The sequence below is a fragment of the Lampetra fluviatilis genome, chromosome 11, assembly GCF_964198595.1.
Source record: "Lampetra fluviatilis chromosome 11, kcLamFluv1.1, whole genome shotgun sequence".
Taxonomy (NCBI): domain Eukaryota; kingdom Metazoa; phylum Chordata; class Hyperoartia; order Petromyzontiformes; family Petromyzontidae; genus Lampetra; species Lampetra fluviatilis.
The window spans coordinates 479,894-496,337 of NC_136285.1; the positions used below are offsets into that span (position 1 = coordinate 479,894).

The window sequence follows — 16,444 nt, forward strand, 5'->3', positions numbered from 1 at the left end:
ACTGCTAACCCCACTTCCTCCCTTTGTTGCTGCTAATCCTACATAATGCACGGGCATAATATGACGTTGAGACCCCCCCCACCTCCTACGCATTCCACAAGTAGTGACTAATCCCATATCTGCATTTTCTATAAATATGCTAAATTCACCTGTTGATATGCAAATTCCTTTGTCAAGGCGCCCTTCCCCCTTTAACCCAACTTAAATATACGCTACCAAGCTTGGTGGTGTCCATTCAGACGCTGTCTTTCCGACAGCCCTGTTCTTCACCTGAGGACGGCTGCTTGCGTTGTGGCCGAAACGTCGTGAGAATTGTATTTTATTATGTTTTATTTTTATTATTTCCCTTCTACGGGACTTTACCGAAAGAACCAAGAAGATGAATCCCTGCAGTCACAAAAGCTTTAAATCGAAAAGGAAGAGAATTGCCCAAGCTGTTTAATAGTGACAACACCAGACTTGCAATTCAACAGTCGCCGGTGCGGTTCAATCTCCCAGTGTGGCAATTGAATAACGGTGCAAGTTTCTGAACCACACTCCCCACCCCCCAGCTTCTCTGGGTGCACCACAGCAAATGTATTATCAGGACGCGTATGGCGAGGTAAAGCGTGGGAGACCATAGGGGGTGCAAAGGTGGGGGAGGGATAGGAAAGGTGAAGCGAGGGGGATGGCTGTGGGGGTGGGCTGTGGGTTATGGGGGTCCTTTGTCGTACTTTGTAGCAAACTTTGCGGCAGTTTGATACATTTGTGGTAGTTGGCAATAGTCTGTGGTAGCTTGTTGTAAATTAAGTTCTGTCGTTTGTGGTAATTTGTGGAAATTAGTTGTACAGGCCACATGAAGCCACAGCTTCCTGCCTTCCTCTCTAAAATCTGGCTTCAGCAGTCCCTTTATACAGCAGCAGCTGAACCAATTACACTGGTACGACCTGTGTAATGCATACCCTCTTCCACCAATCAGCTGAGCATTTTAATGGGCAAGAGTGGCACAATGGTAACACATACTCTGTTTTTTTCGGTAAAGTCACGTAGATAGAAAAAATAACAAAAGAAAATACGACGTTTCGGACGCAACACAAGCGTTCATCTTCAGGTGAGAAAATTATCTGCTGTTGTGGCCTGCTCAAGCTCACTGGCGAGGTGGTGCTGGTCAGAGATGCAACGAGCCATCAGGTCATTGGGACACTGTCTATAGGAAAGCTACCCACACGGATTCCTATCTAAAGCCTGACTCCCACCACCATCCAGCCCAGAAGAATTCCCTCATCAAAACACTACATCATAGGGCCAGTTGCATCTCCGACCAGCCCCACCTAGCCAGTGAGCTTGAGTACGTACGCTAGGCTCTCAGGAGGAATGGATATTCTGACCGCACAATCCGCAAAGCTGCATCCCGAACCATGGATTGAGAACCATATGAGGACCCAATCAAAACCATCACCTTACCATACATAGCAGGGGTTACCAAAAGGATTTCCAAAATCTTGAACAAACACAAGATCCAAGTTCGGTTCAATACAGTACACAAAATCCGTGATTTAACCCCATCGGTGAAGGATGCGATTCCGGATATACAATGTCCTGGTGTCTATAAGCTGAGTTGTGTCTGCAGCAGCAGTTACATCAGACCGGGTTCGCGAACACAAAGCGGATTTGAAACACAGCAGAACAAAACACCTTGGCGGTGGCGGATTATTGTTTCAACGTTGTGGGCACACATTACATTGTTTTCTCCGAGACGAAGGTGCTCTGCAAACTTTCGGGCTACCATCAGATATTTGTTCATGAAGCCATCCAGATATACAAACCCCAACAAAACTTTAATCGAGAAGATGGATTCAGATTGAGCAATCATTGGAGGGACGTGATAAACCATGTAAAGTTTTAACTGCTATGATTTTCACTCACCCAACCGTTCATCTTGGTTTCCGGTTACTAAATAAAGCTCATTGACATGCTCATTTCTCCAGCCCCCACCCATACCTGTGTTGAGGAGCTGGCGACGACTCACTCAGAGATGGAGGTGAGGTTAAGGGCTTTCGCCGTTTATTAAAGGGCTACACAAGACACGGGAGGGGTGAACCACTTCCCAGGGGTTAGGGGTCCCGGGCTAGGTCCCACTGGTTCCCAACACAGCCGGCTGCCCTGTGCTGTCTCCTCTGCGCCGGTCGTGGGATCATCCAACACGGCCGACCGAGGAGCACAGCCACGTCCAGCCCTGGTGCTGTGCTATATCCACTATCCCTACCCTCTTGACCCTGGCTCCCCGTTTCACCCTCTCTCGACCCTTGACTCCAGCTACGACCCGCCTCTCCACCGTGAACTCCTGCAGCCACGACCCCCTTTTCCTTCCTCCCTTGCCGATATAAAGCCACAACAGCAGATCATTTCTCACCTGAAGATGGACGCTTGTGTTGTGACCGAAACGTCGTGTTTTCTTATTTCTATCTACGTGACTTTACCGAAAGAACCAGAGAATATGGATTCCTGCAGTCACGAAAGCTTCAAATCAAGAGTGGTAACACATGTCTCAGCAGGAAGGGTCTGGCTTCAATTGCTGACTGGCACCTCTGTTTGGAGTTTGTATGCCCTTCCCCTGGTTTGCATGGATTTCCTGGATTTCTCCTGTTCCGTCCCACAGCTTAAAAAGAAAACACACTAACTGAAAAAATATCTTCAGTTTACTCCATTATGATTGCATACAGAGCTGTAACATCGCCCCTGTTTCCACAAATTTGGCAGGACCTTCCTCAGACTTTTCAGGCTTTCCTGGTTAAACAAGCAGAACAATAAATTAAGAACAAGATTAATTACACGTACATTTTACCAGAAACGTGATTTTTCTAAATTTGTATTTTGTTTAGCCGGAAGGTGTAAGAGAGATCCTGTCTGAATCAAGAATTGTTCATGTTGGTAAGTATAGATCACAACATTTACACTGTATTCCATATACGTTTGTCCAAGTAGATTTTTAAATATATTGCAAATTCTAATCCAAGAAGAGTATCCAAAAATGCATCACATTAATGTTTTGTTTTACTATTACTGCTTACACATTTTAAAGACAAGTGCAGTCTTCCTAATAATCCAAGAACAGTCACATGTATTCATGTTTTCTTCCATAATTATTCAAAATAGTAATTGTGTACATTTGATATATGCATCATTCTTATAGCGCAGGGCCATTATCAAGGTGCCGTGTTTCACAGGCATAGTCTGCAGTCGTTTCACACTCGGAGTTTGTACAAAGGAGATCCGTGGTGCATGAGCACAGCAGTGACAACAAAATAAAAGACAAAAAAAATAAATATTGCAAAGAACGAAAACAGGGTCTTTAAAGAATATTACACAACTAATAAGCGAGGTATTTAATAGTCTTAAACGAAACATGCAATAAAAACCAGCGAAAACGTGGGAACCAGAGGTGCCAGAAAAAAAGTTAGGCATAGTTGCAAAGTATAGTCTTTGTTTTGGTTTAATAGGGAAATAAAGAGGGGAAGAGAAGGGGGACAAAAGCTGTTGATGACCAGCAAGGGAATTCCAGAAATCTACCAAAGTTTTATCAGATGCAATTTTCGATTAAAATAAGGAGGCACTTTTCAAGGCTATGGGAGGGAGTTAGAGGAACTAAGTGATCCTTTAGGGAATTGGCAGCATTGTTTAAGAGGACATTTAGGATGAAGACGGCCCAGTGATGGTTTCTCCAGATATGTTTAGCTTAGTCCACTTCACTCTCTGTGGAGCATAAGGCCGCAACAATCCCACACCATGCTGGACGGTCTTTAGCAGCTTTCTCTTCTCCGGATATACAGGGGGACAGAAAACAGGATAGGGCGAAGCAGAGCCCTTAGTAATAGGGGTCCTCTCAGATGTATTTTTTATAGGGACAATTTTTAATTAATCAGATAAGTGTTGTAAATCTCGATTTAAAGCTTTCGTGACTGCAGGGATTCATATTCTTGGATATTTCGGTAAAGTCACGTAGAAGGGAAATAATAAAATAATAAAAATAAAACAATTACATTCTCACGATGTTTCGGCCACAACAGGTGAAAAACAGAGCTGTCGGACGCTGTCTTTCCGACAGATCCAAGAATATGTTGTAAATCTCTTTGATTGTACAATCCTAAAAATTTGGGCATTTTATACTTTGCTAAATTACAGTGTGACCCAGTGTCAAATGCTGTTGATTAGTCAAGGAATAGGATGGCGCAATGACGAAAAATGCAAGACTGTTGGAAGAAAATCAAGAGTATTGAGTACTGCAGGGATTGTGCTCTATTTTTCTCGTAAGCCAGATTGATTCGGATGGAAGAGAGCATATTCTAGGATGTAATTTATGATTTTAAAATATTCTCAAAAAACTTTATGCCAGTGGAGAGGATTGAGATAGTTGTAATTGTTAGGGCTGTCTGTTGTGCCACCATTATGATAAGGGGCACACAAAATCAGTTTTCTCATTGAGGAGGGATGGATGCCTCGTGAATGGAAAGGTTAAATGTATGGGGTATTGGTTTTACATTTAGGGTCTTTATGTATTTCCAGAAAAGTTAGGGATCATATTTTTAAACCGAGAGGGTATCCTGAAAATTACAGTATTTGAGCTAACAGACTAATTAGGTGCAGTGGTCACACAGGACTGTAGTTTGTCTAGTTTGAGTCCAAATCTTTTCTAGGAGTTTCTAAGCTGGGTTTCTGAAATGGATGAGCTGGGCAATGTATGGGTTGAACCATGAGGCTTCATTAAACATTGCTAATGGGGCACATTTGTCATCAACTATAAAGAGGAAGGACTTTGAGAAGACCAAGTGGTAGGTACAGATGTAAGGTAAGATAGATTTTAAAAAAAGGTTAGAGATTCATCTTTCCATTCGGCAATTTGCAAGATAGATTTGATTGCATGAGTGAAAATATCTGCAGCCTCAAACTGGCCGGTGTTTGTGAGGGTTGTTTTTCACATTAATCTATTTGTCATTTGCAGAAGAGCGAAATACATTCTTTATAAAAAATGAAATCAGTCCAGACGTTGTGCCCAACTCGGATGTTTTAACATTCATTAGTGTTAAAGGTGAGTAGAAAGGGACACGATACAAATCCAAACGCCATAAGTGTTACAGTGAATGACACAACATTCTCCCATGTACACTTATAACGCCAAAACTCTGCTGCAGCTCATGCAAGGCTGTTTTTAGGTGTGGTTTCCTATTATAATGCATACTCATTTTTTACATTTGGTATCTTTGCCATTCCTATTGCACATGGCTATTATAAAGGTGCAAATGTTTCACAGGCACAACTTGCTATACTCTCCACAGTAGGTGGCGATGCTGCTTCCTACTTGTTTTGAATGTCAGAATATTTAACATTTAATACACCTGTAGTTTTAACCAGGCTGTATGCCGGATTCGAACCACACATTTCTGCAACAAGCCACGGACGCCCTGCCACTGGGCCATGTCATTGCCCAGATGGGCAGCATCATAGGGGCCCGTGAGCTTACTTTGGAGGCAGTACAAAAAGTATGGTGTTGGAAACTGCAGATGTTTTCTGAAGTGGTTTATTTCAATGGTGCTATCAACATCATTGAGATAAATAATGTTCCTCTTGTAGAGCAGTGCATCAGCCCGTGTTAGAGAAGGCCTCTGGGAAGTGACATTAAGAAATTCATTAAAGATCCCTTCAAGTGTATTGTTATTAGAGCTGTTACAATGGTTTGTGCATTACCAGTAAACAAATGAAAACCCCGGAAAAGACTGGTTACCGGATTGCCGCGTGTTTAGAAATGTGCAGAGCTATGAACGCAGCATGTTTACCTTCTTACTTGGGAAATAAATCAAACTGCCAGTGGTGTGATTGTTAGAGCACTGGACACAATCCTACGAAGAGTAGACCAAAATACCTTGTAGAGTTTGCTCTACTAGCAGTTCTTCCTCTAAGCAGTGGTACGAATGAGCAAGCATAGGATCGCACATTGTGCCGAATGTTGATATTTTTTAGTATAAAAATCCACGTATACAGCAGCGTGAAATTGAAAGAGGCACGCACCTGGCCATTAGTCATTTTACAATTGACCAGTGAACCAGCTGGTTTTTAGTTTGTTTTTGAAGCTGGCCAGAACAGAAGTTGATCACTCGGTAAGTGGTGGAAGCCCCAACTAAGCAAGTTCCAGTTTAATGGCGCTGCAATGCTGAAAGCACAATATGCAATGGATGATTTTGCTGTCGCACTGCCAATCTCAGTAAATTTGAAGAGCAACTGATACGACCTAAAACGTAACGAGTTATAAGCGGTTTGAGATAGCCAGGCATCAGTGTTCACGTCGTGACACTTGTTAGTACTTGGGGCCCGTCCAGAGAAGCTAATGATGTAACTAGTGGAGCCAATTCTGTAAGCTCTAGCCCTAGAAATCCCAGTCTCAAATGCAAATGCTACATATATCTGGTGCACTGGCAGCCAGTAGAGAGATCTTAAGAGGATTTCCATCAGTGCTCGACTGGGTCCTTACCGGATGTCCGAAGCCAGTTTGTTCTAGACCGGCATACCCAGGATAGTAAAACTGCTGTTGCTGAATTAACTTGGATAACCATGGGTTATTTTAATTCTACTTTTCAGGAGATGAATTGGCAGAGACTATGGTCAACTGCCTCGATGCAAAGTCCATATCACATCTGATTCAGGTTCCATCAGGATGTGGTGAGCAGAACATGATTAGAATGGCTCCAACTACACTGACACTAATTTACTTGGACTCAGTCCAGGAGTGGGGGAAAATTGGCCTCAATCGGAGAGAAGAGGCAATAGCGTTCCTCAAACAAGGTGAGTGGCCTCCAAGGATGGATGACTTGTAGTTCAGCAGCAAGTGTGCAGCCCAGACATCTCGCTTTTACATTATTGCATCTCATCAAGGGTGGTGCAGGGGTAACACTCGTGCCTCAGCAAAAATCCATGGGTTCAATTCCCAACTTGGGCGCCTCTTTGTAGTGTTATTTTTTCACCTGTTCTGCATGGCGTTCCTCCAGATTCACCAGTTTCCTCCAAAAGCAAAACAAAGTACCCAGTGTAACCGGTATTCTTCAGACATCCAAATGGTGACAAATAGGATGCAAATAATATAATTGCGATTGCACATGGCAACATCGCCTGTTTCTGCAAAAATATGGCCGGACCCTCCTGACAAAATAGTTGAGACTGAGTATTTCGTGTGGAAAAAAATCACAATAGTGTTTACATAAGTTTCTATGAAAACATTTATCATTTTTGAAAAGAATACCAGCTACTGTATTACCAGGTATTTTATAACCATGATTAATTCAGTGCACATCATATCTTCGTGTAACTAAAGTAAAACGTTGCCCAATATATTTTAAGTGAAACATGGTAGGACCAATTCTTCTGCCATGGCTGATCATTATTTTAATGCGGCTTGCTCACACGAAATGTATTTCTCTTAGACGACGGTACTTTGCAATTCTACTGGCTATCAACAAAGATTCGTTCATGAAGCCATTCATTTTTACAGACTCAGACACAATTTCAACCGAGAGGAAGGTTCTAGACTCAGCAATCATTGGAAAGATGTCATCAACCACTTTTGGGTCATGACTTGATTTGTGTTTTCTTGTCAACCTCCACCGTCAGCAGTGTGGTGGGTGGAGCGGGGTGCAGTGATTTCCTGGCGGCCCTTTGTTGCATTGGCATTGCTGCTGCATTGGTATTGTTGCTGCCCCACCCCTGCTGCTGGTGCTGCTGATACACTTTGGCTACGACCATCTCCAAACCTTTTTAAATAGTTTGCCTTGAGAGGCTAACCCATTTTCCTGATGACGACCGCTTGTGTTGTGATCGAAACGTCGTGATATTTTTATTCACTTTATTTTTATTTATTTTTTTGTATCTACGTGACTTTACCAAAAGAACGAAAGAATATAAAAAAGTGAAGAAATGCTCAAATACTGTAAATCTGTAAGGAAGCTGTAAAGCTGCCCTTAAGTTGAGGAACTGCGTTGGGGCCATCGCAGAAGCCGAGACGTGCCAGTTATTCAATTATAGAATATCATAAATTACCTTTGGCTGGAGTGTATGGAGTTTACCATTGGTTTAGCGATTGACACATGGGAGGCTTAGCCTCCAGTTGTCATTGTCTGTTTGCCACAGATCCTCCCATTGGTAAGCATTGCGTACCTGGTAGCAAAGCAGCTCCGGCGGGAGTTAATTTGGGGACGTTTCCTATTGGCTGAACGCTGAGCACGTGGAGAAAAACAGCTCCGTTATTACGTAGGGTGGGAGGGGCAGTCATTGGCTGTTTGTAAAATTGTGACTAATTGGCCGTTTGTAAAATGGTTACCAATTGGTTATTTTTTGACAATTTTCAACTGTTTTGGACAAATTCCTACCATGGTTCGTGTCTTAAGAGACCTATTGGAGATTATATCCTTGTGCTGAAAACGTATCTTCACAAGTATAAAATACCAGTATGTAATAAAGAGCCATACATTCACATATGGCGAGTTATAAGCTTTACTTTTGTCAATCCGTTGCTGAAGGCCTCCTCGTGCCATGTAGGTCATTTAGTTTGATACAATGTCACTGCACAGAGGGTGCTGTGGTTAGCGCTCAACTGGAATCTGGGGCAGAAATTGTCTAGGATCAAAATGTTGGAACAAGGCGGTGGATACCTGGGTGCAACTCCCTGGGACAGCTGAACTTGAGAATGAAAAACGACAGCAGCATGCCTAGATAAGAACACTGATAACACTGGTCAACACACTTTTTCTGGAATAAGATATTCCAACGGTTTTAATGTGATTTTTGGGTGCTGATTCCAAATCTGGCATCAGTTTTTGTCTATCACATCAGGTTTTTGAGATATCAAATATTGCATTTTCAATAAAAACAGCAAATTTATGCTCATATACGAATAGCTAAACAGACATCCATACAAGAGTAAAATAAAATGCAATATACAATAATAAGGAGCAAACATTTAATGAGCCGTAGCACAAAGTTGTGAAAGTGACTGCATATCAATGTGAGTGAATGCATATTACCATGTAAGAATTGAATTGTGAAGATAAGAAAAATATGTACAAAAAGGTCATTCACAATAGTGATGTTACATCTGCATAAATGACCTCTTCTTTGACGATCTCCGATGTACAGCTTGTGGAATGTCTCTCATCAAGGACCAGCAGTAATCTGCCATCATGTTTGAGTCCCATCGGCCTTGGTAACGTTCTTCCATAACTTTAATGTCTTGATGAAAGCGTTCACCTTGCTCTTCGCTCACGTGACCCATGTTCTCTGGAAACTGGGCCAAGTGACTATGTAAGTAGTGAACCTTGATGCTCATTCTACATCCAAGTGCTTGGAGACTCAAGAGCAGCTCCTCCACAATCTCTCGATAGTTGTCCGCTTTCCTGTTCCCAAGGAAATTCCGCACCACATCAGAGAATGCATTCCAAGTTCTAGCCTCTGCCGCAGTCATTGTTGTAACAAAGTGTGGATCCCTGATGAGTGTTCTTATTTGAGGGCCATCAAATATTCCTGCCTTTTTCTTCTCGGCACTGAGACTTGAAAAGGTTGAACATATATAGCTGAAGCAGTCTACAGTGTGATCAAGAGCTTTGATGAATTGCTTCATTAACCCAAGTTTTATGTGCAGTGGGGGAAATACAATTTTATTCCTATCAACCAGAGGCTCATTCTTGATGTTCTTGTCACCAGGCGTCAAACTGATTCTTGGTGGCCAGTTCTTTTTAACCCAGTGTTCTAATATAGCCCTACTATCCCAGTAGCACAGGAAACAAGGGTATTTGGTGTGACCTCCTTGCTGACCCCGCAGAAAATTAACCATTTTCAAATCGACGCAAATTAGCCATCCATGAACATGGTATTCCAATCTATCCAGAACAATCTTGATGTTGGCATACTCTTCATTCATTTTTACAGAGTGTCCTATTGGGATTGAACCATGTATATTTCTGTTGTGAAGTAACACACATTTCAAACTCCTTTTACTACTGTCAATAAAAAGTCTCCATTCACTTGAATCATATGCGGGCAGTCCCATATTGAGAAGAAGCCCTTCAACATCATTACAATAAACAAGTTGACCATCTGAATGGAAGTACTTTCGAAGTGCTGCTTCTCTGTTACGATAAAAGGAGACACTAGTGCCAGGTCTGAGTAGTCCTTTCTCTTGCAGCCTGGAAGCCAACAATTCAGCAGACTGCTTTGGCAAATACAAATCTCTTACAAGATCATTCAATTCAGGCTGACTAAACAGAGACATTTTTATCACAATCTGCATCAGATGGCCTATATTCGATCTGAGCATCATCATCATCATCTGTAGAAGCAGGTAAACTGAGGGATTCAACATCAATCTCTGGTAACTCAGTAAATACAGGCACAGGTATTTCCTCACAGTGCTAAACTGGTCGTCTGGCAGATGGGATATCTGGGTATTGTAAGTGTTGTTTGTTTTTCTTATTGAAACATTTTACATTGACAAGGCAGAAGTAGCAGTTATCCAAATGGTTTGTAGGTTCTCTCCAAACCATTGGCACACCAAACTTCAGCTTAGCAAAGTTTCAACACAGGTTTTACACACTTTGTGAGGAGCCCAATTTTTGTCTTGGTCTCCAAGTCGTACTTTAAAGTAGGTAAGATAAACCTTTTGACAAAGGTATTGATGTTGCGCCTTTGATCATGCAAAGTGAAGCTGCCACAGATGTAGCAGAAGATATCTGGGTCATTACTGCATTTCCTTCTTTCGGATGTTGTAGCCATTGTTAGATCATGCCCTGCAGAAGAAAAATATTAAATAAATGTGGATATCTACATAAAATGATATTATAAACACACTATCCTAAAAATACAACACCATATTTTAACACTAAAGCAGTCACTGACTCGCAACAACTTGCAATCATAAGTGACGGAGTTAATTTTGGGTAAAATCAATGAAAATGGGGTATGCCGATAGCATAAAATGAGATGTGATAGAGCAAATCTGAGATCAGATTTTTTTTGTTGACCAGTGTAATCATTGTGTGCTTTCTGCTGTGCCATACAGCTCAGAATGGCAATTTGACAGATATTGAACAAAAACAAGTGCAGAAATAAAAATGGAGATGCATGCTATTTCTATGTATTTGGATAAATACATCTTTGTGGCTTCAGCTACATTTTTAAAGAATGGAGTCGAAAATTTGAAGGCTCAATGATGTTTTCAAGCAAATTATTTTGTTGTGCTTGGCACTGAGCCAGATTCATGTCTTGTGGAGGCCAGCATATCACGATTTGGAACCTCCTTGGAACAGCAAATAACTGTGGAAACCCACCCAATTACTGTGAAAGCCCTACCCTGCTCAACTCAGATGTGCAAGTAGAAAAGGGTTACTCTGGTCCACACAGTAAGTTGAAGTAGTTTCCCACCCACTGAGTCATATTTATCACCTGAAATTAAAACCAATGTTTTCAATTCTCAGTAGCTGAGAAATTGTCAAATTTTGTGCAGAACCAAATATTATGTTTTTGTGTAGTTAGTAATCATGCTGACACCATCAACTCATTGCACTTGAGACAGAAGTTTGGTCACGGACAGCTCCAGATGTTAACAATATAATCTAGAGGGAGATCTAAAAAAAATCCCATATGGGGGGCGGGGGGAGCTGTCCCAATAATTCAAGCTTTTATATGGAGCTTTAACTACGTCTCAGGGGTCTACAATCCAGTGGACATCTGAGCCATTCTCTAGCCTGGATACAAAAAAAGTAGGAGGTAGGAGGGTCGGGTGAAATTTGGTACCAGAAAAGCAGCAGCAGCTGACACCATCAGGAACAAAGCAGTCAAATTCCAAAACAACGAAGAGGCAGGACAAGTTGGAGCTGCTAAGAAAGTAAATAGAAAGATAGAGATATGACATCTAGAACTGGCAGAAATTAGATAGATATGAACGGGGGAGATAAATGGGAATGAAGTGATCTGGTCAAGGGAATATAAATTGAACATCGAAGGGGTAGGTTTCTTGTTGGAGTGCAAAAGCCAAAGCATAATTTTTGGGATACAGGCTGGTTACAGCAAGAGTAATTGTAGAAAGATTGAATGGACAACCCCTAAATAGGTCTGTCATCCAAATATATGCACCAACATTAGATTAGGATATTGAAGAGTTCTATGTAATGCTGTAAAATACGTTAAAGGAACTGCCTTGGAAACATAAAAAAATATTGTGGGAGATTGGAACGCAAAAGTTGGGAAGGATAACACCGGATGGGAACGCATCATGCATGACATGCTAAACTTTATTACTAAGTTCAAACATAAAGACTGCAGATAATAGACATGGAGGGTACCAGATGGAAAACAAATATGATGGATTAGGTAATGATTGATATACGATAGAAAACAGTTCGACTTTACAGAACAGTCCAAGGAGCCGATGTGTCATCGGACCACAGCTTGGTTCTATGCAACCCAAGTAAATATGAAGAGAAAATATTAAGTAGAATCAGGGAGGCAAAAAAGAAACACCTTAGCATAGACAACAAGGCATTGGCACTGAAGTAGATACTGGAGCAAGCAGTAGAAGCAACAGCACTCTTAGATATAAAACCTAATAGAAAATGGATAACTGAGAAATTTTGGCTAAAGATAAAGGAATCTGACAAGATGCCGACTAAGTACAAAATACGTAAGATTTTGCGACCAATATCCATAAGAGGTTTTTTTTTACATTGTTTAAATGCATTCCTTACAGACCACCATACTTCAATAGGGATTACCGTTGGTATGCCTATTTTAATACACACAATGGACAGCAAGGACAAGATCAAAGGGCTCACATTATACACATACACATGCATAATGTACGTTGACTCATTAATCTCCCCCCCCCCACTTTGCGCAAGAGTGCAGAAGTGTGGTCACCACATCTACACCTCTACATAAGGAATGAAACAGGTGGACTTCTCCACAAATCTGGCTGTCGCCTGATGAAGCTAGTTGTAATTACTGTGAAAACGTCGTACTCAGATTGTAAATGTTGTGGCTTGGCTTTCCAACACACCGGTGTGCTGTACTAGTGTAAAGGAGAGCCGACACAAGATTGCAGGGGTTTCGTCTTTTAATCCTTTTCTCCCATCCACACCTGTCCCCAGCCGTCCCATTCTCGTTCCCGCCAAAGGCCCCCTCTTCCCGCCCGTTCTCCCCTTATATCTACTCGATCACCCCTCCCACTAACCATCCTATTGGTGGGAATCCTTCCCCTGACACCCCTACACTAGTGACGAATTTGCATGTTTTTGTTGGCTGTGTCGGGTGGTGGTGTGTTTTAATGACACATTTATATATTTACGCGATCCAACCCCAAAAAACCTATATTATGGATAAGTAAAAAATGTAAAGCAATGAGGTAAGGACATTGGCAAGAAAGGATACTCATAAATGGTTGTCGCGACATTGAATACTATGCTGGAGAATACAAAACCAGGGAAGTGTACAAACTAGTCATGGACACAAATAGCGTAGTGGCAACAAAGGTAAACAGTGATAAAAACACAAAGATGGTAAGATATTTGATGAACAAGGAAGAGACAAAAACAGATGGACTGAGTGTTGTAGTGATTTGTATTGAGATACAGATCAAGAGAATAAAGAGCTGCTGGAGGAACTAGAAAAGATATCCCCATCACCAAGGGATGATGAAAGTTAAAACATACGAAAAATTAGAAAAAGCAATTAAACATGTGCAGAAAAACAAAAGTCCAGGAGTGGACGGCATAAGAGGCGAAATTATAAAAGCTGGAGGGAAGGAATTTATAAAAGAAACTAGCAGGAAGTACCCGGCATTGCTCGGGCAAAAAATATATTTTAAAACTTCTCTTAAAAACCTTACATATATGTAATGCGGGCGTAAGCGACCTTCCGGAGGTGACGTCACGGGGGGTGGAGTCATGTGACGTGGGGGGAAGGTTCGGGGCTTTAAGCGGGTAAACCGGAAGGGGAAGGCAGTCGGGGTGTGAGCGGAAAAGAGTGAGGCCACGCGGGCAAGTGTGGAGAGGGGGGGCGCCGACGGCCATCGGGAGCCAACCCCGAAGATAAGAGGAAGCTGCGGAGTGGTGTGCAGCTGGGGAGGAGACAGCCAGGAGGGCTGCGTGTTAGAGGCAGCGGTGTGGCTGCCAGGAGGAGCTGCGGAGAGAGAGAGAGAGGGGGCTGCTTGTTAGAGGCAGCGGTGTGGCTGCCAGGAGGAGCTGCGGAGAGAGAGAGAGAGGGGGCTGCTTGTTAGAGGCAGCGGTGTGGCTGCCAGGAGGAGCTGCGGAGAGAGAGAGAGAGAGCAAGAAGCTGTGAGAGCTGCGGAGGGCTGCCAGGAGGGAGCTGCGGAGAGAGAGAGAGAGAGCAAGAAGCTGTGAGAGCTGCGGAGGGAGAAGAGCAGCAGAGAGTACAGCCAAGGGGGGCTGTGTGAGAGAAACAGCAGCGGAGCTGCTGTTGTGGATCGGGCCGACATTGGAGTCAGCACCGTGGAGAAGCTACGGAGTAAAGACAGCCGTGTGGGTGTACAGCACGAACCGAATAATAAAGGACACTGAGACAGACATCGTGGTCCAGTCGTTTATTACATATACATACACAGATACGAAGGTATTGTGAAAGCCAGGTGGGCCGTTTGTCCATTTCTCCACCAATAAAAATATTAGAGGCTTGCATAGGTCCAAAAATATATAAAAATTGGGGGGTAAATAGTTGATCTAAAAGGTTTCCGAAAATTGTCGACCCCTCAAAAAATATTTTTACCCCCGCGTAGGTTTATATACCTACATACACTAAATACAACAGAGTAAGTATTATCTATTAACTCTAGTTGTATCTACTGACTGTACAGTAGTATATACTGAGCCAGTAGTAGCTACTGACTGTATAGTAGTATTTACTGACTGTAGCAGTAACACATGACCGTAGTAGTAGTATTTACTGGCCCTACAGTAGTATTTACCTACTTTATAGTAGTAACTACTAGCTCTATAGTAGTATCCACTGATATAGTAGTATCTACTAACTCTATAGCAGTATCTACTCATTCTTTCGGAGCATCTACTGACGCTAGTAGCTACTGACCATAGTAGTATAGTAGTATCTAGTGACTGTAGCAGTATTGACTGACTGTAGTGGTATATACTGACTGTTTTAGTATATACTAACTCTATATAGCAGTATCTACCAACTTGATAACAGTATCTACTATCACTACTGTGGTGGTACCTGCTATGATTACAGAAGTGCATACTCACTGTGGTACCTGCTATAATTACAGCAGTGGATACTGACTGTGGTGCCTGCTATGGTTACAGCAGTGCATACCGACTGTGGTGGGACCTGCTATGATTAGAGCAGTGCATACAGAGTATGGTGGGACCTGGTATGGTTACAGCAGTGGATACTGACTGTGGTGGTACCTGCTATGATTACAGCAGTGCATACTGACTGTGCTACCTGCTATGATTACAGCAGTGCATACCAACTGTGGTGGTACGTACTATGATTAGAGCAGTGCATACTGAGTGTGGTGGGACCTGCTATGATTACAGCAGTGCATACTGTGGTGGTACCTGGTTTAATTACAGCAGTTCATACCGACTGTAGTGGTACCTGTATGATTACAGCAGAACATACTGACTGTGGCGGAATCTGCTATCACTGCAGCAATGCATACCGACTGTGATGGTTCCTGCTATCACTACAGCAGTCCCTACTGACTGTGGTGGTACATGCTATGATCACAGCAGTGCATACCGACTGTGGTGGTACCTGCTATGATTACAGCAGTGCATACTGACTGGTGGTATCCTGCTATGATCACAGCAGTGCATACCGACTGTGGAGGTACCTGCTATCACGACAGCAGTGCATACCAACTGTGGTGGTACCTGCTATCACTACAGCAGTGCATACTGACTGTGGTGGTATCCTGCTATGACTACAACAGTGCATACTGACTGTGGTGGTACCTGCTTTCATAACAGCAGTGCATACCGACTGTGTTGGTACCTGCTATGAATACAGCAGTGCATACCAACTTTGGTGGTACCTGCTTTAACTACACCATTGCATACCGACTATGGTGGTACCTGCTTTAACTACATCATTGCATACCGACTATGGTGGTACCTGCTTTCACTACAGCAGCGCATACCGACTGTGGTGGTAACTGCTATCACAGCAGTACATACCAACTGTGGTGGAACCTGCTTTAACTACAGCAGTGCATACCGACTTTGGTGGCACCTGCTTTCACGACAGCAGTGCATACGGTGGTGGTGCCTGCTATGATTATAGCAGTGCATACTGTGGTGGTACCTGCTATGATGACAGAAGTGCATTCTCACTGTGGTACCTGCTATAATTACAGCAGTGGATACTGACTGTGGTGGTACCTGCTATGATTACA

The 16,444-nt window shown here is 42.7% G+C and overlaps 1 protein-coding gene across 1 annotated transcript in view; it reads left to right on the forward strand.

The window, feature by feature from the left end:
* The window catches only part of LOC144934672 (complement C3-like), a 332,072-nt gene that overhangs the window by 156,056 nt on the left and 159,572 nt on the right, over positions 1-16,444 (forward strand). Inside the window, exons 21-23 of the mRNA XM_078860722.1 lie at positions 2,862-2,910; positions 4,979-5,065; positions 6,610-6,813. Coding sequence (XP_078716848.1) covers positions 2,862-2,910; positions 4,979-5,065; positions 6,610-6,813 — 340 coding nt within the window. The remainder of the gene's footprint in view (positions 1-2,861; positions 2,911-4,978; positions 5,066-6,609; positions 6,814-16,444) is intronic.